This window comes from Podarcis bocagei (genome assembly GCF_964188305.1).
Source record: "Podarcis bocagei genome assembly, chromosome: 6".
Lineage (NCBI taxonomy): Eukaryota > Metazoa > Chordata > Lepidosauria > Squamata > Lacertidae > Podarcis > Podarcis bocagei.
In genome coordinates, this window is record NC_138130.1 from 11,379,055 (window position 1) to 11,401,913 (window position 22,859).

General features: G+C 40.6%; 1 protein-coding gene and 1 long non-coding RNA gene across 15 annotated transcripts in view; one reads left to right on the forward strand and one right to left on the reverse strand.

Moving 5' to 3' along the window:
* The window catches only part of MYCBP2 (MYC binding protein 2), a 144,708-nt gene that overhangs the window by 59,585 nt on the left and 62,264 nt on the right, over positions 1-22,859 (reverse strand). For 8 of the 13 annotated variants that reach the window (XM_081198188.1, XM_081198187.1, XM_081198181.1 and 5 more), the window contains 22 exons: positions 22,261-22,357; positions 21,563-21,755; positions 20,900-21,174; positions 19,472-19,693; positions 19,193-19,384; positions 18,606-18,812; positions 17,366-17,497; positions 16,657-16,835; positions 16,126-16,268; positions 14,599-14,699; positions 12,980-13,198; positions 12,229-12,454; positions 10,829-10,947; positions 10,250-10,337; positions 8,901-8,953; positions 7,152-7,324; positions 6,085-6,229; positions 5,446-5,658; positions 4,767-4,822; positions 3,466-3,581; positions 2,324-2,421; positions 557-673 (listed from right to left, as the gene is read on the reverse strand). In XM_081198188.1, coding sequence (XP_081054314.1) covers positions 557-673; positions 2,324-2,421; positions 3,466-3,581; positions 4,767-4,822; positions 5,446-5,658; positions 6,085-6,229; positions 7,152-7,324; positions 8,901-8,953; positions 10,250-10,337; positions 10,829-10,947; positions 12,229-12,454; positions 12,980-13,198; positions 14,599-14,699; positions 16,126-16,268; positions 16,657-16,835; positions 17,366-17,497; positions 18,606-18,812; positions 19,193-19,384; positions 19,472-19,693; positions 20,900-21,174; positions 21,563-21,755; positions 22,261-22,357 — 3,364 coding nt within the window. The remainder of the gene's footprint in view (positions 1-556; positions 674-2,323; positions 2,422-3,465; positions 3,582-4,766; positions 4,823-5,445; positions 5,659-6,084; positions 6,230-7,151; positions 7,325-8,900; positions 8,954-10,249; positions 10,338-10,828; positions 10,948-12,228; positions 12,455-12,979; positions 13,199-14,598; positions 14,700-16,125; positions 16,269-16,656; positions 16,836-17,365; positions 17,498-18,605; positions 18,813-19,192; positions 19,385-19,471; positions 19,694-20,899; positions 21,175-21,562; positions 21,756-22,260; positions 22,358-22,859) is intronic. The other 5 variants (XM_081198189.1, XM_081198182.1, XM_081198186.1 and 2 more) reach the window with 2 other exon arrangements.
* Positions 20,142-22,859, forward strand: part of LOC308589473 — a 28,016-nt gene continuing 25,298 nt past the window's right edge. Inside the window, exon 1 of one of the 2 annotated variants that reach the window (XR_014009296.1) lies at positions 20,142-20,507. This is a non-coding gene — a long non-coding RNA (uncharacterized lncRNA). The remainder of the gene's footprint in view (positions 20,508-22,859) is intronic. The other variant, XR_014009297.1, reaches the window with a different exon arrangement.

Sequence of the window (22,859 nt, forward strand, 5' to 3'; positions counted from 1 at the left end):
TTTATTTTACAAAGTAATGGCTACAAAGGAAACATTCCAATTCTCTGTAAAATATATATGTATTGTTTTCAGAAACGGCTGACTTCTTTTAAAGCTAAAAATGAAACATTTCATTTCTGAAAAATCAACAGAAACTTTAAAATGTTAACAGGATAAAACAAAAATATCTACCTCAATTTCGCCAAAAAGCAATCTTGCAGTCTGTAGCATGAGTTTAAAGCAACACAGAAAGCAAAATGGCTGGTTAATCATACGGCCTGATGCAACTACATGTCCTTTTATCTAACTTTTGTGGCAAATACCCAGAAGAGCTCACAAGCACTCAAGTAGCATTTACGATTTTTCTCCTGTGAACAGCAGGCCCCCATATTACAAATTGCTTCTGAAAGTATTCCATTTCAAAAAGGCTTCTATGGCCTAGCATGGCTTCTGGCCCGAAACACTGATGTTCAAAGGCCATGTGAGATTAGTCATGGCGTTCTCTGGATTCTGGTCTGTATATGCAAGTGGTAATTTAATCTAGATCTCAAAGCCATATAAATTTATTGCAAGTTACCTCATCAATAAAGGTAATGGATCCATTGACTTTTACTATGCCTATCTGCTCACTCTGAAGGGAAGGGTGACTACGGATACGCAGCCCTGCACTGTCCTTGGCCACAAATTTGCGAACCTAAGAGAAGCAAAGAGACAGTAAGGCAGAGAAACCTGGAAAAGGGCTCTTAAAAAAAAAAAAGAGTATAAAGATACAGCGTCAGATTATGGAAATCCACAGAGCTCTAGAGGAAAGTCTCCTATCAGCTATAGTCAGCTGCTAAATTCACCCAGACAGATGATCAAGAAACCAAAACAAAAAAATCAAAGTCTGTTCTCTTTTGGAAGCCATAGAAAAATAAGGCTGTTATAAAAGTCACTCAAATACACATGGACCAACAGAATTAGATATTCAGAGTTTACTTTAAGTCAGATATAAACAGTAGTCACTGTCAACTGAATGAGATGAGAGGCTGGGATATTCCAGCCTAGTTGTAAATGCAAGTACCGTATTTTTTGCTCTATAAGACTCACTTTTTCCCTCCTAAAAAGTAAGGGGAAATGTGTGTGTGTCTCTTATGGAGTGAATGCAAGAAGCCAGAACAGCAAGAGGGATTGCTGCTTTCACTGCACAGTGATCCCTCTTGCTGTTCTGGCTTCTGAGATTCAGAATATTTTTTTTTTCTTGTTTTCCTCCTCCAAAAACTAGGTGCCTCTTGTGGTCTGGTGCGTCTTATAGAGCGAAAAATATGATATGTAAAACTGACAGGAGCTACTCTTGTTCTGAAAAGCTGTTGGGCAACAAAACAATCACTAGGACTTAGAAGAAGAAGAAGAGTTTGGATTTGATATCCCGCCTTTCACTCCCCTTCAGGAGTCTCAAAGCGGCTAACATTCTCCTTTCCCTTCCTCCCCCACAACAAACACTCTGTGAGGTGAGTGGGGCTGAGAGACTTCAGAGAAGTGTGACTGGCCCAAGGTCACCCAGCAGCTGCATGTGGAGGAGCGGAGACGCGAACCCGGTTCCCCAGATTACGAGACTACCGCTCTTAACCACTACACCACACTGGCTCTGGTTTTTCATGTACAAAACCTAATGATACCGGTGAGACCTATCCCCACACAATTCATGTTAGAACTGCACTTAAATCTGGATGCCTTTTTTAAAAAAAGCAAAACTTCGTTTGGAGTTCTTGGGATACTGAGAAGTTTATAGGAACATGCCTTATTCTTATGAAGGCAAAAGCTTTCCTTCCATTGTGAATAGGTTGTGACTGGGACCGTCACAGGGTTAAAGCTTTCTCTCCCATGGCTTGGTCACAATACACGCCCCCCCCCCTAAAGCTATTCATTTCTGAAAAATCAGCTATGCAAGATGGGAATAACATAGTTAAGCACCATCTAGCCAAGGGGTATATAAGTGAAACAGTTATGATAACCAGTATAAATGTAAGATTGCAGAGCCTCCTCCTCCCTAACATAACAAATAAAATGCAATAAACAGGTTTTGAAAATACATTTGATTTGTGTATGTTTGCCAAGGAGTCAGAATTGAGTATCAGGAGGAGATCTTTAACAATATACAGCAATTTTCTTCTTTTCTGTTTCAGCAGCTTCCCTTCATCATTTAAACGTATATTGCTACCTTGAAGTTAAATTGTTATTCCATCTAAGCTAGGGACCGGACCCCTGAGCTCTGGCAGTTTAAAAATATTAGATAATATAGGTCATGTATTTACATGCACTAATGTAATTTCAATTTTTCTAAAAAATGTTTTTGTTCTTATACCTTATTTGGTAAAGGCTCTGCTTTCGGTTTTACCAACTGGGTTCCAGGTGGTATCATTCCTTTCGGAGGATCTTTTACTTTCACTTCTAGTCCAGCATCTGTAAATTAAGAAAATTACCATGAAGTGTATATAAGAAGACTAAGTAACTGTTTGAAAGTTATTTTATTCTGAAGTGGGTTACATTCGGGTCTTGGCAATGCGGTAAAATTCTAGCTGGTTAAGTGAAAATTACTTATGGCATCAAAGCAGCTTAAACCTGTGAAACACATTAGACATGATAAATGTGACTCCTGAATCTAAATTGTTCCCATTTTTAAAACGTTTTTTAAAAAAATAATTTAGAGAGTATGGTGCCAAGCACCCGAATGAAAAACAAGGAGTGACAAGGCTAGACCTTCTCTGACAGAATCATTCCGGTCACAAGTCAATAAAAAGTTTGACTACATAAAAGACTGCATTTAAAAATGACAGTATTAAAATCATACGGCAGAAGGTACAGCCAATTATAAAGCATCACAAGCAATTACCCTCCTCAATCTTTACATGCTAATAAAAATGTCATGAAGCATCATGGGGAGGAGGAGTATCTGTCAGAATATTATTTGGAAGAAATGTGTATATAAACATAACTCCTTGTCAAGGATTTAAAGGACTGCTCACATAACAGGGAACTCCAGCAGCCCATGACAGGATACATATGGGAAAAATCTTGTTGTTCGAAGCACAGTTGGACAGCAAAAAACTCAGCTGGCATTTCAGTCATAAACAAAGCAGAGCTACTGAGGCTGCACACAAAGTGAGCCTTGACTCAGTTTCCATCTGTGGAAGTAGGAGAGAGCTCCGCCAACTAATACAGAGATAGAGAGATAATCGGCCACTATGGGAAGATATTGAATTTGCTACTATTAACTTAGCTAAAATGTATGCATACACTGTTATCAACACATTTTCCAACTATGTGCTCTGACAAATTTTCGGATTTGTTTTACTTTCAAGTATTTTAATATCCTTTTGAGTAAAAAGAAGAGGCTATATGTCCTCAAAACATTATGATTAACTTTAAAAGCTCTCTCTCTTTCCATGTTCTGGCATACCGCTATAGGTGTATTGACATCATACAAAGATACGGACTTTTATGTACCTATTTCAATGCCATCAATGGTAACGTGAATGGTGTAGAGACCAACTGCTCCTGGAGTCCAGTTAGCACAGTAAGTTCCATCATTGTTGACTCTTATCAGCATGTTTTCACTTGGTCTAGGGAGGGAAAAAAGGATATTGAAATGACAACACACCACCCACTGCTTGAATATCAATTCAGGTTGCCAGCTCTATGCTTAGAAAATCTAGTACTGTATCTTCGTTTACATGCAAGCTTGTTTGATGTAAAATAGCCTTGGCTACAAAGTAATAATATAACATCAGTGAAATTACCGTATTTTTTGCCCTATAGGACGCACTTTTTCCCCTCCTGTGCTCTGCGCAACCCTCCGGAGCCCGGCAGGAAGCTGTGCCGGGCTCCCAAAGGTTGTGCAGAGCTACCTGCATTCTGAAGAGCGTGCCCGGGCTTTGCGCAGCTCTCCACAAGCCTGGGGAGACCGGCGCGGCACCCTAGGCTTGCGGATAGCAGGCTGTTCTGGGGGCTGGGGTCGGGGGAAGCTCGGGCTTCCCCCGTGCCAGCCCCGTGCCTGGGGGGGGAAATTTTTTTTTTTTCTTTATCCCCCCCCCAAAAAAGTAGGTGCGTCCTATAGGGCGGTGTGTCCTATGGGGTGAAAAATACGGTATTTTTAAGAAGAAAGAAAAAACACAAACGGAAAACCAAAGCAATCATGCCTTCCAATCAAAACATTTCATATTTAAATGTCAACCAACTGTGTACCTTTGTCAAACAGCAGCATTCCACCACGCTCCAACTTTTAAAACTAAGGGAAGTTTCAATAATGGTTTTGTGATATGGCATGCAGGTTGCCATTATTTTATTTTTTTTAAAAAAAAAACTTAAGTCCACCAAAAGCATAGATGCTCCCAAACAAACCTATAGCAATTTGATCCTGGATTCATTCTGACAAAATGCCATGTTTAGAAAAGAGCCACTAAGATAAAAATGTGAAAATAAATTCAAATGCAGAAGGAACTAACCACTCAGATTCAAATACAGCTTTACCCCAAGCATAAGGCAAGTACAATAAGAGAGCGTTTTAACTTAAGACACTGTGTTGTACACAAAGCTGTATGTGCAAGCTGAAGAAGCAGAACTTTACCCCCTGCAGCCCCTTTCACATCCATTCAAAACTGCTCCAGAAGTTTAGAGAAGCTGCTGTTGCAGTTTGGGGAGGGGCATCTTCCTTTAATATAAGCCCATATGAAATCACACGAAGTCAGTTTTAAAAATTGCTGTATAGTATATAATTTTAAATGTTACATTTTGCACAAAATTATTACCTCTTGGGTGTTGGTGAAGCAAAGCGCAACTCTTCAAAAGAATAATTTTCATAGACCTATAAAGCAAAGAGTGTATCAAATTACATCTGTTGCAATACTAATTGAAAGTCACAACCTGGTTCCTCAGCTCCAATAGCACACAGAAAATAATCAGAAACGGATAAAATTACTCCCATCCCTGAAGATAATACTCCGAATGGGAAAGGAGTTTATTAGATAGCTAGTGGCTTCATTCAGCATGCTTCTAAACTTGAACTCTCATATAACTGGACCGGTCATTCTGGAATGAAGTGATGTGGTTTTTTCCTCATTACACCCTGCTCTATCTAGTGAGAATACAAAGAAACATCGCCTAATTAAAACTGTAAAGACATAGAGAACGTATTACACCAACACACTTAAGTCAAGCTTCTATCCTTTCCAACAGCAGGAGCAGACGGATTTCCAGACTTGAAATGAGCTAGTTTGAGTAAAAGATCATGGAAGTACAATCACTGACCACCTCTTCATTGGAATTTTTTTTTTTAAAGAACAATCTTGTTCTTTACAAAAGCAGTAAAAAATACCCACCAACATAAAAAAGAGAAACATGTTGACCCCACTAGATTTCTAGTTAGTCTTCAAGTCCCTTTGTTCAATTAGACAGATTTAAAAATGTATGCCTTAAGTAGCAGTTTACCTTCATCATTGTAATAGCAATGTAGCGAGCTTCCTTCACTATCATCGGTTCATAAGAGGCATCGAGTTTTGGAGAGGGAAGTCCTCCGAAAGTCAGATCAGTGGAGGAAGCAGCAGCGCCTGCGGGACTGCCTGGGATGCGCTGAAGTTTTTTTGCCTGTTCTTGCTGCAATGAAGTTTTTTTCTGGGAAACAGGAATTGCCTTGACTTCCACCTGTCAGATTTAAACAGGAAAGGTGAGGATACAGTGGTACCTCAAGTTAAGAACTTAATTCGTTCTGGAGGTCCATTCTTAACCTGAAACTGTTCTTAACCTTAAGTACCACTTTATCTAATGGGGCCTCCTGCTGCCGCACAATTTCTGTTCTCAATTTCTGAGTTGGTGGAGTCTGAAACCTGACGCATCTGTAACTTGAGGTACCACTGTATATTAAATACCATTCAATACCACAAAAGCAGCTAGCAATAGGCTTGTCCAAAATATTGTGGGGAAATATCTGATTCCTCAAAAAAATACGGGAAAAACAAAACTATTTCACACATCTGCAGAGGGCGAGTTGAGATTCTTTGTGCTAGTTGTATTCCAAACTGCATAAAGATCAAGCAAGGGGTGACAGGAAAACCACCTTTTTAAAGTTACCTTCATATTAGGCACATGAACAACATCACCATACTGGTCTTTTGTCTGCACGGTAATAATAGTAGGCCAGCCACAACGTATGTCATCTTTATTCAGAATCAAGGATGTTTTCTGGGGATCTGCATATGAATCTGGTTGAAGCCATCTAAAACAGGAAAGATAAAGCCATTTAACATATATAGCTCAATTGGTGGAGTTCAGTGTGGAACTATTACATTCTTCCAACTCCCCCAGAGGAAATTTTGAGGGGCATGGGGGGGAGGTGGGAAGCCTTGCTGCTGTTAGGGTTCATTAGTTGACTCCTGCTCTGTGTTCTTGGGGAAATAATATCAAAGTGGGGTATAGACCAACAAAAAATTGTGGAGTTGGAAGGGATCCCCATGGGTTATCTAATTGAACCCCTTGTAAATCAGCCGCATATGCGTTACAGGAAGCAAGATACAGTGGTGCCTCGCAAGACGAAATTAATCCGTTCCGTGAGTCTCTTCGTCTTGCGGTTTTTTCGTCTTGCGAAGCATGGCTATTAGCGGCTTAGCGGCTATTAACAGCTTAGCGGCTTTAAGAAAAAGGAAACAAACTCGCAAGAACTCGCAAGACGTTTCATCTTGCGAAGCAAGCCCATAGGGAAATTCGTCTTGCGGAACGACTCAAAAAACGGAAAACTCTTTCGTCTAGTGAGTTTTTCGTCTTGCGAGGCATTCGTCTTGCGGGGCACCACTGTAAAGCTATAAAAAACAAGATCTTAGTTTGTCACAGAAAAGTACTACCTTTAACAACAAAGCCTTCTGATTAAAACACCCCTGCTAAGACTTCGGTTTATGTAGCACTTGTGCTATGTTTCCTTCTAAAGACTCAAAATGGCACCCCTTTCCTGTACTTACTTATAAAAGAAAACTCCAAAGGCAATTAAACATGGAAGGGGAAATGCAATGCACGCTTTTCAAAGTAACAAATAAGGAATAATAGAAGGAATACTTTGGCGCTGCGGTGCTTGTGGGTCATATTTATTCAAAACAAAAGCACAGTAATAGAGGTGGTCATGGATGTAACTTGGTAAATAACAATACCTTGCAAGTCGTCCGCCACTGGATCCTGGTACACATGAAATGAAATCCTCCAAAAATGACTGTTCATTGCTTTGTACTTGCAGAGGGAGATTTCCTTCAAGGGCCTCCAAGATAGTTGGCGAGTGAGATAATGCTAAACCTTTTCCCAGGATGCCAGAGTGAGTCTTGCAAACCTGGAGAGGGTTGTGAAATATCACTGAGCATTTACACGTGCTGCATTTAAAATCAGATTTTTGGTAATCAATTCAATTATTTATTATATTTGTAAAACTGGGGCCCAGCGGCTCCATCTGCATGTCATGTTAAGCCAAATTGAATTCCCAAAAGTTTCCACTTCAGTCCTCCGCTACTCCTGGCCATATCACACTGGGAGCAAGAAACAACAAGCCTTGGATAGTCACGTCATCTGAACCCAGGCTTCCGATTTATTTCTGTTTAAACAAACCGCAAGTAGCAGCCAATGTTTATTTTTGGCTTGCCGCTTGCGGTACCTTGGGGGGAAACAAACCATAAGCCTCAGGTTCAGAAGACACAACCAGTCAAGGCTATGGTTTGTTGCACGGGACAAGATCAGGAGCAGGGGAAGGGTGAAGAACTGGAATTAAACATTCACTATGGTCTACCTGGAAATGTGAGCCAACCCAGTCTATCAAAAGTCCCTAGAGCAGCCTTTCTCAACCTGTGGGTCCCCAGATGTTGTTGAACTACAACTCCCATCACCCCTAGCTAGCAAGGCCAGAGCTCAGGGATGATGGGAGTTGTAGTCCAATCACATCTGGGGACCCACAGGTTGAGAACCACTGGCCTAGAGCATCAAATACATACAGAATGCACTGGCTTCATTATAATTTCAAATTAAAACTAGTAAAACTAAAAGATTATAAAGGAGGTACCCTCTAAAACCCAAATCTTACTTCTCAGCAATCTAAAGCAAAAAGGCCTAATGGATTTCCACCCCTGCACCCTTCAAAGCACTCCCTGAACAGGAGCATAACTCAGAATATATCCTTTGGTGCCATCCTTTAAATTGCTGATCCTAACAACTGTATACTGGACAGCACCCTTTTGTGAATAGCTCACAAAAATATGTCTAGGCCAAGACACAAGTATATGCATTTTTAGTGATTATACATGCAGTACGACTCTTATCTATGCCACTGTATTTTAAATATCTGGAAGCTGCCTCGAGAACCTTTGTTAGTAGGCAGAATATAAATAGTCCAAATTTAAAAAAAAAATTCAATAAATAAGGAAAACTAGCAGGCTGCATCACAGGAAGAAATGCTGCAACTCTCTTTCAGATCATATAATACTACTCTAATGCAGTGGTTCCCAATTGGTGGTTCACAGCACCTGCCCAGGGGATCCGTGGCACCATTCATGCAACCAAAACTATCATACAGATATCAAAATTTTCAAAAGTAGGGGGTCTGTGGCTTGGCTTTTGAAAAACAGGGGGTCCACAGTTCTCAGCTAACTGGAAACCACTGCTCTAATGAATTATCTAAGGTGTTAAATGGCAGGAAGTCTTGAAAGGAAGATGCTTTGAATAGGCCAATTTGAGATCTCCTGAACTGGTATACACCCTGCTCATCACAGACCTTGCCCCCTGCTATTACTTTGAGAAATTCTATTACACACTGAAGTTCTCCTAAACAAGCCAAATTAAACCACTGTGCTTTCTGTTTTGTACCAATTAGCAAAGAATCTCAGGGGTTTATTTTGCAAAGGCAGCGGTTAATTGTCTACCTGCAGAGCAGCTTCTTCCAGGATCTCAAGATCTTCTTCAAATTCATTGCCTGCTTGGATAGAGTAAATAATGTCATGAAATCAAAACACATTTTAAGGTTTTATCTGTATATCGAGTGTTCCCCTAACCTCACTTCACGTGACAAACTGGGTAACTGGCTCTTCGCCTTAATCTAATTTCTAGTAATGACATAATTCCTGCTCTCTACCTCTTAGGAAAAGAGCCTTAGAAAACCGAGTTCAAACCATATCCAAACTAACATTAAGAAACCCTGAAAGGAGGGGAAACAACAACAACAACAATTAAATTTTTATACCACCTCTTATTGAAAGGTCCCAGGCTGGTGTACAGCATTCAAAACACAATACAGAACAAAATAAAAATAAATTCCTTCCAGTAGCACCTTAGACGTGTATCTGAAGAAGTGTGCATGCACACAAAAGCTCATACCAATAAGAAACTTAGTTGGTCTCTAAGGTGCTACAGGAAGGAATTTTTTTGTTTTGTTTTGTTTTGTTTCGACTACAGCAGACCAACACGGCTACCTACCTGTAACTACAATACAGAACATCAGTGATAAAAATGTTATTAAAAGCATACTGACAGACAGCCTAATAATAAATGAGTCATCATAATAATAGTCCTTTCCCCCACACTTTCACAGGCCATGGATTATTTAATAGCCACAGAACAGAGTAAAGCCTGGTGCCTAAAGACATGTAATGATGGTGCCAGGAGAGTCTCTCTGGGGAGAGCATTCCACAGCTGGGGAGCAACAACAGAAAAGGACCATTCTCTTGATGCCTATCTTCTACTACACAGATAGGGCCTACTAAAAAACTAAAAGCCAGTCATTTTTCTCAGTCCTACTAAGTCAAGACAAAAAAAGGGGGGATATGCACCTCTTTATATTAAAAAAAACCAGAATAAAAATACCTTCATAAAAAGATTTCAACTTATGAGTTATCATTAAAAACAGACACACAACGTTTTAAGCTATCTTGAAATGACTGGCAGATTAGGCCAATTGGCCACAATCCAGAAAACTGCCTGGCAATCTGTTCCTTGCCGCAAGCAGGCCTGTTGGCTCTCCCTCCGTCAAAGTAGCAGCCCTGCACATCACATGGCAAATCAGTATTGAAACTTGGGAGTGTCTCAAAAGCAGTTTGTGATATGGCATCGAAAGCCGCTGTTCAACAACATAAAATATCTTGTTTAGTATGCACAAGTCCTGGATCATGTTGGTTATTCTTGTCAGCACATCCTTGCTTGCCCTCCCTCCACACAAAGCAAGTGTTGCTAGTTTTGTGCCGAATCCAACAAACCCCTCCCTATCAGAGGGACATACCAATGGGGAGTGCCAGGTCTTTTTTCATCAACGCAGCTGCACATGCTCCTCCTAAATTGGCCAGCTCTTTTTCAAGCTGAATGATACCCTTGAAAAAAAGAAGACAAAATGATTTTACATATGGTTTTAGGAACTCAGCAAATTCCCCATATTCTCCTCCTGAAGACAAACTTAATATAGCCATTTATAAACTAGTGCTTGATGAGGAATGCATTCTGCAACCAGCAGGTCATTTTCAGTAACCCAGAACCCATGAATTTCAGCAATGTGCAAGGGAACCATGGCTAGACTAATGGATGGTTTTTCTATAACACTGACCTATAAAATGAATGCAACACTTCATGGATTATAAAGTCCAGATATTTACACTAATAGTTAAGACCCCAGAACCTTTTGGTGATTAAGCTTGGTTCACATTTCTATACCCTAGCACACTAGAAAAGCCAACAATCAATGTAGACTCACATGCATACATCTAACAAATATGTCAGGTTAAAAATGAACTAAAGCAATACAATGAATCTGCATGCAGAAAATTATGATAATTTTAAAGGCTGCAATACTTAAATGTATCCTCACCTCATCAAGTCCCGGGCTAAATTCATAACCAATTGCAAAACACTTGAAACCGTAGAAAGAAGCCTTTTCATCTTTCACATAGTCTGATGCAGTTTCCAGTGAGAAGAGCGCCTCATTACCTAAGGGGAAATACTAGATTTAGCAAAGCAAAAAACGTGGGCAACAATTCACCTACAATCAAATGCAAGATCTGCCTGTAATTTGAAATCCAAGCTGTGTACTTCTTTATCTTAATTCACAAGTAATTGTATTCATGTTGTTTACCACTGCTCTTTATTACATGCCCTAGTAATTAACCTCTACTATTCTGGTACAGCACCCAGGGGATGTGGTTCTGGATTAAAAGTAGAAGATAATCAAAGCACAACACCCAGTTTTCTTCTTAGTTAATCTACATGATTTCATATCCACTCAACCACTTAGTCATCATCTGATCCTCATCAGCAGAAATGACATATCTGTGCACTAAGAAGGCCTTGCTGCTTCCAAAGATTCATACAGTGGTACCTTGAGTTACAAACGCCTCAGGTTACAAACTCCACTAACCTGGAAGAGTTACCTTGAGTTGAGAACTTTGCCCCAGGATGAGAACGGAAATCATGTGCCGGCGGCGCAGAGGCAGCAAGAAGCCCCATTAGCAAAAGCACACCTCTAGTTAAGAACAGTTTCAGATTAAGAACGGACCTCCAGAACGAAGTAAGTTTGTAACTAGAGATACCACTGTATTTGAAATATTTATTCACTATGCAAATCAATGTCTTATGATATAAAAATCCCACCATTACATAACACCATTTAACAGATTATAACTTCACATGCATAAAGGCCAGACAAATATTTCATCTAGTTGAGGCCAGAGAATTTTTTAATACTGCAGTTTAAGTCCATTTTAGCCATCCATTATATACCGTATTTTTCTCTCTATAACACTCACATTTTTTCTCCTAAAAAGTAAAGGGAAATGTCTGTGCGTGTTATTGAGCGAATGTGTGGTCCCTGGAGCCGACTGGCAACCAGACTGGCAACGATCCACATGGATCCTCAGGATCTTTGCATTGGGTCACCCCAAATTCACCAACAGATCACACAGCATGTCCATGGCTACAGCCTGCACCAAAAAAATCACGCTCCCACTGTTGCCTGGGGCCACAATCGTGCAAAAACGTGGTTATAAAGCACAGATCCACATGGATTCTCAGGATTTTTGCATTGGGCTACCCCAAACTCACTGTCAAATCATATGTCTGTGGCCACAGCATGAAGCCCAAAAATGATACATCCACTGTTTCATTCAGAATTTTTTTTCTTGTTTTCCTCCTCTAAAAACTATGTGCGTGTTATGGTCAGGTGCTTGTTATAGAGCGAAAAATACGGTATATATATTTTCTCAATGTAATTACCTGGAAGCACCAAGACCATTGTAGGCCACCCAGATGAGCCTGAAAATTTCTTCAGTTCTATCCACGAATTGAGATTTTCATGAACAGAAGCCTGCTTTGGTCCAAAACCTGAAAACTGGATGATTCGGGCAGGAATGAGCAAGCGAAGAACATCCTCGGATTGCGCAGTTCCGCACTGAGCGTCAAATTCTATTGTCATCCACCTGACACATTCTGGAAATGTCACCTGAGAAAAAGTTGGGAAATAAAAATATTTTCTCCTTAACTGGTTTTTTGTTGTTGTTGTTGCTGCTGTTGTTGTAAATGGCTGTTCACAATTAGGTTACATTCAGAATGATGTTGAAGTTTATTTAAGCAAACAGAACTAAAATGAAACCTTCCAAACATTGCTACAAGTGGCACCCGCCCTGTGGAATGCCCTCCCATCAGATGTCAAGGAAATAAACAACTATATGACATTTAGAAGACATCTGAAGGCAGCCCTGTTTAGGGAAGTTTTTAATGACTGATGTTTTAATGTATTTTTAATCTTTTCCTGGAAGCCACCCAGAGTGGCTGAGGAAACCCAGCCAGATGGGCAGGGTAGAAATACAACAACAACAACATTAAATATAATGTGTTCCATTCTCTGCCATTTACACAACATCTGACATGGAGTACAAAATGAAACAAAACAACCCACTTTGCAATATAATCCAACATCGTACGAAACTCATAAGAAGAGTGATGCAGACTCCAATGAAGAACCTACCTTGTAATGGGTGACACATGCTGGCTTGTAGGGGTGTTCGCATTCAATGACAGCGTAGTGGTTAGAGGTAGTACAAGCAGAAAGCCCTTGTTCAGGTTGGTTTCCTGTAGTGCTGTCGGTCGACTGGTTGGGGTTGAAGGCAGGAGGAGCATACTTCTGGTTCAAAACAGCTACAGATGGAAGCAACTGCTGAACTAGGCCAAAAACTTCTACAGCGACCTGTCGCATGATAAACATGACCAAGTGTTTGCAAAACTGAAAATGCATCTCGGTTTGCTTTACAGTGGTGCCTCGCAAGACAAAAAGAATCCGTTCTGTGATTCTCTTCGTCTAGCGGTTTATTCGTCTTGCGAAGAAAGCCCATTGACGGATTAGCGGATTAGCGCTATTAGCGGCTTTTAGCGGATTAGCGCTATTAGCGGCTTTTAGCGGCTTATCTGCTGGTCGGATCAGCTGATAAGCGGCTTAGCGGCTTAGAAAAAGGGGGGGAAAGGAAAAAAACCCAGCAGGAACTCGCAATACATTGTCGTCTTGCGAAGCAAGCCCATAGGAAATTCGTTTTGCGAAGCACCTCCAAAACGGAAAACTCTTTCGTCTAGCGAGTTTTCCGTCTTGCGAGGCATTCGTCTTGCGGGGCACCACTGTACAGTGTTCGTGTAAATAATGTTACATTATCTCGACCTAGTCCTGATCTTTGGTGTAAAAGGGGTCACTGGTATTACCTGAAAGGTATTTTTAGCTGAGCATAAAGATGCCCCCTAGTGCTTGGAGGCAGGGACACTATCACTTCAAAGAACTTGTCCATGCCTTGTGAAGCCTCAGTACATTAATGACCAAGCTACAGAGTCTCACACTGAAACAAGGTATCCAGAATGATGCAAACGGCATACATAATACCAGGTAGTCTCTGAAAGTGCATGGATAACTAATGATCCAAGCAAAAAATACCTTAATGTTGTATATTGCAGCCAGACCAGGTTGGGGCCTTGAAGAGATAAATACACTCAAGTAAAAATATCATTCAGAGGTCCCTTTTCCCTTAAGTGTACCAAGTCCTCAGGTAGGATGTTCTCAAGCTAACAAAGTACAGGGCAGGTTTAGACTATCTATTGACAGGAGCACATGCTGGACCACTTGCTTCCCAAAAGCTGCCTTAGACAAGGTGCAGAGATCAATTTTGCAGTGCTTCATTAAGATGTTAGGCTTAATGCAGGCCGCAGTGTGACAAGCCACATGACGAGAGATATTTCGTTACAGCGCCACCAAGGTAAACTACAGACCTTGTGAAATGAACTGTGATCTTTGTCAGAGGTGGAAGATATAATGAGACATATATACAAATGTGATGCACCATCCAACATGGCGCTAGACACCTGCTTGCCCAGCGAAGAAAGATGAAGGACACAAAAAGTGAGTCTGACTATCTAAAAGAGTTGATGCGAGAGAGACATACTTTTACAGAGAGTGCCATGCTCATTCAGCCAGGTGGTGAGGAGATGGACAAACGGTTAGGAGGATTACCGCTTGTTAATGGAATTGAAAGGTAACCTCTGGGCAAAAATGGGTCCATGTGAAGCACAACTCCATCTTGAATGCTAGGGAGACTGTTAGCCACATACCTTGGGAATAGCTGCAGCCACAGGTCCGATATAGGCAATGATAAGAGGAAGGAGCATATAAAAGAGACTGGAAGAGCTGAGAAGTTCTGGAATGTCATCCGCTAAAACAACAAGGACAATAAAAACCCTGAGATACTGAGATATGAATCATATTTCACTACTCACTTAAAGCAGAACAATTAAATTATTCATTAAAGGGCATGATCAAGCTAAACATCTGGTGTCCTGTTCATTTCAGTGGGAGAATTAAGAATTTGCTCAAATCTCTCACACTGAAATTAATGACTCTTATATACACTTGTTCTCTGGATGGACCATGTTGTACGAATTTAAACCACAATGTTTACATTTTACATTATTTTGTCCAATGCTGCAATACTGATATCTTCTCACTCAATTGTGTATTTTGTATCGCTTCTGAATCTCATTTTAAAATAACCACCTTGCCTTTGGCAAAACAACCACCCAGCAGGTGACCCATAGAAGTGATGTTTTTAAATTTTAAAATGACAAATTTTGGGTTGGGAGAAGACTAAAAATCCTTCAGGGGTCCGATGCACCGTGAGCTAGTCATCCCTGGATTCAGATTTGGATATTAACTTTCTTTTTAATGCAAACTGTTGCACCATTTATTGTATTTATTATGTGCAAAAATTTAATAAGTGAAGATGTCATGAGCAAACATTCACACTACAGAACCTCACTATCACAAACAGATCTTGAATAAGGAGAATCCAAGCTCTTTTTTTCTTTTTTATTTCTTTTTCTTTTTTGCTCAACACACAACAAAAAGGGACAAAATAACCATAGTGAAAATACCATCAGTCTCGCCATACATAGAGAATTAATATAAATTTTGTAATCCTTAAACGGTAATGGTCTCTTCTTTTTAAACCCGACTTCCCATCTACTCCATAATTCAAAACCATTCTTAACTGCCAATACATGTTATTACTGTCATCTCAAGTTACAGTGGTGCCTCGCAAGACGAAATTAATTCATTCCACGAGTTTTTTCGTCTAGCGAATTTTTCGTCTTGCGAAGCATGGTGTCGGGAAAGTTTTGGAAAAGCTTCAAAAATCACCAAAGTCTTCAAAAACCTCAAAAAAGGCTACCACACCGCGTTCTATGAGTTGCTCCTCGAAGTCAAGTCGCAACTGTATTAACGGTGTTAAGAAAAAGGAAACAAACTTGCAAGACGTTTTCGTCTTGCGAAGCAAGCCCATAGGGAAAATCGTCTTGCGAAGCAGCTTAAAAAACGCAAAACCCTTTCGTCTAGCGAGTTTTTCGTCTTGCGAGGCATTCATCTTGCGGGGCACCACTGTACATCAAAATATGTTAAATCATATAACTAGTGAACGATATTGCTGGAATTATTCAAAAGCCGCTACGGATTTTAAGTCAGTATTAGTAATTTTCAAATATGTTTTAAATACTTCCCATTTTGAAATGAATTCTTTCCTTGGTTTGTTCTTTAGTTTTTCAGATAGAGTATCTAATTCAGGCCTTTTTGCAATGTATTCTTACCGTCTACAGCAAGAGCCCTGTGTAAGAGATCTTTAGCAGCTCGTACCACAGCACTCACGACAGAAAGTGCTCTGCTACAATTTTTATCTTCTTCATTGGCTTTACTTAAGAGTTGTGACTGTAGATCACCATCATACTCGCTTCTAGAAAATGAAACCAATAAAACATGAGCAATTCTCAGGGAGTATCAAGTAAGATGAGCTAATACAGAAAAATACAACGCTTTTCCAACAATGTCACCAGACATATAGATATTTAAAAGCATCCTTCAGCCTGTCCTATATATGATATATTCTTCTCTCTCTTTATCTCTCTGCGTATGCGTGCAAATAAATATATAAAATATCTCTTCATGAAGGGCTATTTCGGATAGTTCTTTTTCGAAAACAGTAAAGCAAGCACTATACCAAAACAACATTTCTAAGTGAAATAAGGTGGAATACAATGCCTCCAACTGATTTTTACATGTTCAAAACCCACACAAATTCAAAACTAAACAAAATTCACAGAATGCAATTACATAGTTCATACCTGTAATAGAGAATCTGTGGGATCTGTCCCCGTGTTTGATTTGTGCCATTGCTGCTCAAACTACACGTACTGAAAGTGAACGTGACACCATCTGGACACTGAACAGTGGTCATCCCTCCATCCCCATTAGCTGTCCGACTCCCGTAGTTCCTCAGACGAACTGCATATTTCACATTCTCCTTCAATTAAAAGCCAGGAAAGCAGGCAATATTAGACTAAGCAGCAACCTTTTGCTTGATCGTTTTACATGAGGTGTCCTGAAATTTTTAAGGGAAGATGAAACTTCTCCAATAGCAACATCCTCTGGGAAAAGCATGTTTGGAACCAGTGGATTCCTGGCCGAGGCAAAATGTTTCCATGGCAGTAGAGCTACACCGGCTTAGGGTTGCCGTACGTCCAGAATTTCCCAGACATGCCCGAGATTCCAAAGGTGAAATCACCATCCGGGCGGATTTTTTAAAATTTTGAAAAATGTTTGGTTTGTGTGTGTGTGTGCTCAGTCCACAGTAGCCCCACTCCTGAATGGCGTTTGGATCTGGAATACTTTATGCCGGTTTAATTTACAGAAATCTTGCTTTAAACCAGCTTCTTGTGTGTAAGATTGCTCCCTAAAATGTTAATCAGCAAATAAATTGTTGAACTGAAATAAAATACATGTGCATAATGCAGATCTATTTTTCAGTTGCAGGGGAAAAATCGTTTGATTTACCTTCAGAGGAACAACTTTGTCAAGTTTAATTTCAGCAATATCACTCGGGGAGTCATCTGTAGTATACGTCCCTTTAACTAATTCTAGAGATGTCCATCTGTGAGAATGAGTTGAATCTCCTGTATGATCACTCTATAAATAAAAAGAAGTAAAGGTAAATATTTAAAGGTTAAAGGTAAATCTGGATATTCCTCTGCCTGTTATCTGTAGTTCCACCAGCCAAAAGTCCCCTTCCTGCCCCATATATTTGGAACTGCCTCCTAGAAAACTTGTGAGATTCTCTTTCTTAAAGGTAAAGGGACCCCTGACCATTAGGTCCAGTCGTGGCCGACTCTGGGGTTGCGGCACTCATCTCGCTTTACTGGCCGAGGGAGCTGGCGTACAGCTTCCGGGTCATGTGGCCAGCATGACAAAGCCGCTTCTGGCGAACCAGAGCAGCGAACGGAAACACCGTTTACCTTCCTGCCGGAGCAGTACCTAGTTATCTACTTGCACTTGACGTGCTTTTGAACTGCTAGGCTGGCAGGAGCAGGGACCGAGCAACGGGAGCTCACCCCTTCGCGGGGATTCGAACTGCCAACCTTCTGATCGTGTCGAACTGCCAACCACCCGTGTTCCTTTTTCTTTCTTATGCCTGCTCAAAACCCACCTTTTAGGCACAGCCTTTGGGCTCCCCTAGTTACCATGTCCTACTGTAAACTTAGTCTAAGTACATGTAAGTGAAACAACCACGTATTGCTTCCCAGTTTACACCTGCCTCCACTTCCCTCCCCATTCTCCTGTTTCTCCTGTGTTAAATTTGATTGCAAGCTCCTTGGAGTACGGAACAGTTTCTGCCTATCGCCCCATTCCATCTTTTGTCCTTCAAGATAATTTTTTTAATGTTGCTTCCCCTCACAATTGCCTGCCCTTCAGCATTTAAACCGCATTCCTCAGCACCCCTAAAAAGCAAGTGTAAGCTTCCAAACCATGTGCTTGACAAGAACTAAGGTGCTTGCTTCCTAGGGGTTCTCCAGCCTCCTATTCTCTACCACCACCACAACTCTGACATATATCGTCCAAGAGAGGGAGATATTAACATTATATTTAAACTGGGCTGCACTGTTTTCAGGTGAGGCCCAGGAGTCCAATGTTTGCAACAGTTTTATGAAGATTTTTTAAATTATTACTATTCTAGCAGTAAAGGCAACAACGTAGTTGAATTGCAGGGGCTTTTCATGAACAATTGTGAAGTACATACATCATCAACTAGTACTTCCAGTTCATATTCATGGATTCCTCCTCCTCCATAGACAGAGAATCCTACAACAATAACCCCAGGTTTGTCCACAGAGAAGCAAATTGCATCAGGGGATCCATTCCCTGTGTTCCAGCTTCTTCCTTGGCTTGTTTTTGTGAATCGATTTGGGCTTGACTTGACAGAATGAAGAGAATTAAGTCCATCAACCTGGAAAGGAGGAAGACAGCAATTAGCAGAGAAAAATCCAATTTAAGGCTATTTTAAATTAGATCCTTGCTTCGAAATCAACTTACATGAATGAAACTGTCCTATCAAGCACTGTTCCTTAACAAAATAATCCATTTATCAGTGAACTGTTTAACTATCCCTAGAAAAGAAAATGACTAAAGGAACTAGGAACACCTAGTTTTATATGGACAGCACAACATCTAACAAAATCCACTACAGGCTTCAAATTGGTTGCATGATTTCTGGAATGAAACATGATTCACTCGTGAAAGAAAAATATCAAAATATTGAAATGCAGTCTTATCTTAGCATGCACCACCCAATCCAGAAACAGAGGGATTATTAATTAACCACATTACCTCCGATCCCAGTGCAGAAGCTGTGAGTTCACTCACAATACTGGCAAGTAATCCACAGGTGTTAGAAACCAGGTGTGCAGAGAAAAGTTCATTTTCACGCCTAAGGCTATTTCTTACTGGCAACACGACAATCACCAGCATCTTTTCAAGTACTTCACGAAAGCTTGTCATCCCTGAGATATTTTCTTCACTCTGTAGAACAAATTGGCACATCAGAACGGAATGTCTCATATCAGATTGTTATGATATACGCTGTGTGCTTTTGTAGCTGATACTCGCCTGACTAAGTTTTTCCATGTGTGCTACCAGCAGAGGGAAGCGATGGGCCAGCGCAGAGTCATTTTCAGTGCTAACTTGTTTCACCATAGAATGCAGTAAGACTTCTCCATCATAAGCAATAGGAAAGATGGAGGTCAGTTTCACAGATGTGTGGCACAGGGCTGACATCACAGCTGCAAGAAGCCTACTGCTTGATGTCTTGAAGTTTGCTTCCTGGATATCCTTGAAATAAAATTAAAAAAATGCTTGTAAAAACGGCATAGCTGAACGGTGCAAATCAGCCTGTGTAACTACTTCTATTCTGCCGTTACTGTTGGCCACTAATTTTATGATAATATGTATTATAATAAAATATATATATAGCCTTCAGAGTCCAGTATGCAGATGGTCAAAACACAAAATAAGGGTTGGATGCATGGCAGAAGGAAGGGATCACGAGTGCTAGTAGTCAATTCCTAGTTTTTAAAAAGAACAGAAGGTTGTGTTGAAATGGCTCTTCGCCTGCTGCCCCTCAAAAGTGCAAAAGGGTGAAGGTCGCACATGTGAACAACCTTTATGCCACAGAGCATGGGTAGGCAAGCTAAGGCCCTGGGGCCGGATCCGGCCCAATTGCCTTCTAAATCTGGCCCACGGACAGTCCGGGAATGAGTGTTTTTACATGAGTAGAATGTGTCCTTTTATTTGAAATGCATCTCTGGGTTATTTATGGGGCCTGCCTGGTGTTTTTACATGAGTAGAATGTGTGCTTTTATTTAAAATGCATCTCTGGGTTATATGTGGAGCATAGGAGTTTGTTCATTTTATTTTATTTTATTTTTTCACAAGGTCTGAGGGACAGTGGACAACCCCCCTGCTGAAAAGGTTTGCTGATCCCTGTCACAGAGGAATATCTCTGACAAAGGGAAGACTTTCGGGAGCTAGTACTCAACCTTCCCGGCAATGAGTTTTGCGGGCTGAGTAGGGGGAAAGCAGCATAATGAAGTAGATCAGAAGAGGAAGCTGGGAAGCAGCAGGAAAAGGACAGCAGGACGTGGTGGTGAGTTGTTGGCCAAGGTGGGAGCAATGAAGAGAAAACTAGGAGAAGGAATGTTTAGAATGTTCCTGCAATCGCCTTCCTTTGTATAATGTATAAAATGTATACTTTATAGTTTTAGCCTTTATGGATAGGAAAGAAGTAAAGTAAAATGTTATAGGGCAATTTGCAATTGGAATTAAAGGATGGTACCCAACTGAAAAATGGAGGCATTAGTCATGATAGCTGCATACTTAGAGAGTCACTAAATGTCATACGCTGGGGAAAGAATGAGCTACCGAAATGTTTCATCTTTTGGTCAAGGCTGCTGTGACTGTCTGAAAGGTCAATGTCAATGTTTCACAATACTGCTTTTGAACTGTTTAAAAAAAATATGTACAAAGACTTTTCAGTACCTGATCTAAACAATTTAGCAAGTCACAAAGGCAAGCCCATTGTAGAGCTGGTGTCGGGTAGAATGAGTGAAAGCAGGCTGTGAAGGTGTTATGACACTCCTGAAGAACAGCTTCGAGAAGATTCAGTGGCTGAGTGAGGTATCCTTGGGGGTCGTTGTCCAACTTGATCATACAGTGATCTACTCCTTCAGATAAAATTTTTCTTAGTAAGGTTCTAGTCTTCCCAATGCAGTCTGCCAGCTTGCTAGTTTCTTCAACAACGGCTTTCGTAGTAGCTGGAAAGAGAAAGACAGTTACTAACAAAATGGCAGACAATAATCCAATCAGATGATTTGACTCTCCTTCCTTGGGATGTTTTTAGGCAGAGATTGGATGATGGTTGTGTATGATCTAGATGAGATTCTTGCATATCAGGGAACTAGACTAGATAACCCCAGAATCCCTTGCAACTCTACAATTTGATGGTGCTACGATTCTATGACTTCAGTTCACCGAAGAAGAAAAAGGCTCCAAATAATATCTACCAAAAATGCGTTTCCATTTCCTCAGACCAGTAGCTAGATTTTAAATCTGCTTTATCTTGTGGTGGGTTTATTTTGCTCTAAATGTTCCCTTGAAAACTTGGGTTTCATGCACTTAAGATATCTGAACTTAGTATATTACCTGACACGGGGTATATTTCACACGTATAGACACGCAGCAGCCTCAAGCAACAAGTGCCAACGAATCGCAGCCTTTCTAAATCCAAAAGGGTAGCTGTATACTGGAACCCTTTCAATCCTCGAAGCTCCTCTACTCCCAACACTAAAGTTGTCCAGCTCCAATGAAGAATGCTCAATAGTGATTCAAAACACTCCTGTTTCAAGACAAGTTGTGGAAGAAGCAAGGTGACCAAACCCAAAAAGAAACCCCAACAACCTTCAGATAAAAGAGATTTCCAGCCCTGTTCCTTGTCTAATGCCAGTGTTCTCAGCAAACTACTGAGGATGCATGGGAATCTCTACACACCACCAGTAGAAATAACGATTGCTGGCAAGAGAGGTCCCAGAACCAGGTAGAAAAAATTCAAAATCCACCCACCCACCCATCAGAATGCTCAATTAGTGGGAACAAATGAAGCATCTAAGCATCTACCCAAGAGTCTGACTCAGACAACATATGATGAAGGATCCTGATGGATAAATAACCTCACTAATTCAGGATGACATTAACCATTGCATTGGACACAACAGTTTTGTGCAGGCATGGCATGTTGCAAGCAGTGTTAATTTAAAATATGCTTTAGCCTACGTTCTATTAACCAATCTTAGATGAACCAACTAGGACGACCCTTGTATGCAACACACTTGACAGATACTTACCACTGAGACAGTTCTTGCGAAAGAGCGCTTTAAAATGTGCACAGGCTCACTTGTTTGCTGTTTTCCTTTCGATGCACTGCCATCGCTTGTTGGCAGCCTGAAAGCAAATAAAGGGTGGGGGAAGTATAATCCCACACTTCTTTACTCTAGATACTAGAGTATAGAAGTAGAATTTATAAACATTTGCACACGCTGTCAATTCATATGGTAAAACTGGAGAATGCACTAAATGTGGTCTTTCAAAGAATATCAAGCAGTCTTGATCCTGAAGATATATATTCTGTCCATTCCGTAAAATACTTCACTTTCCTATTTCACACAAGTTTTCTGCTAGGCTACAAGACAAGAGAAAATGAGAAAGTTGGAAAGCCCTGTTCTATGAGTGGATCCTAGCAGTTCTTAGGATCTAAGCTCTTGAGGACTCCACGCTCTATTCTTTCTCTTTTTGGAGGGTCAGAGCCCTTCTGTAGATTAAATCAGCCAGCTGCCAAGGTCTTTTGGCATAAAGAGAGATTTATGTCCTTCTAACTGCAGGCTGTGTGCTCCCCCCAAGCTGTTCCCTGGATCAAGGGAACCTGCTGGAATAGTATTCTGTTTAA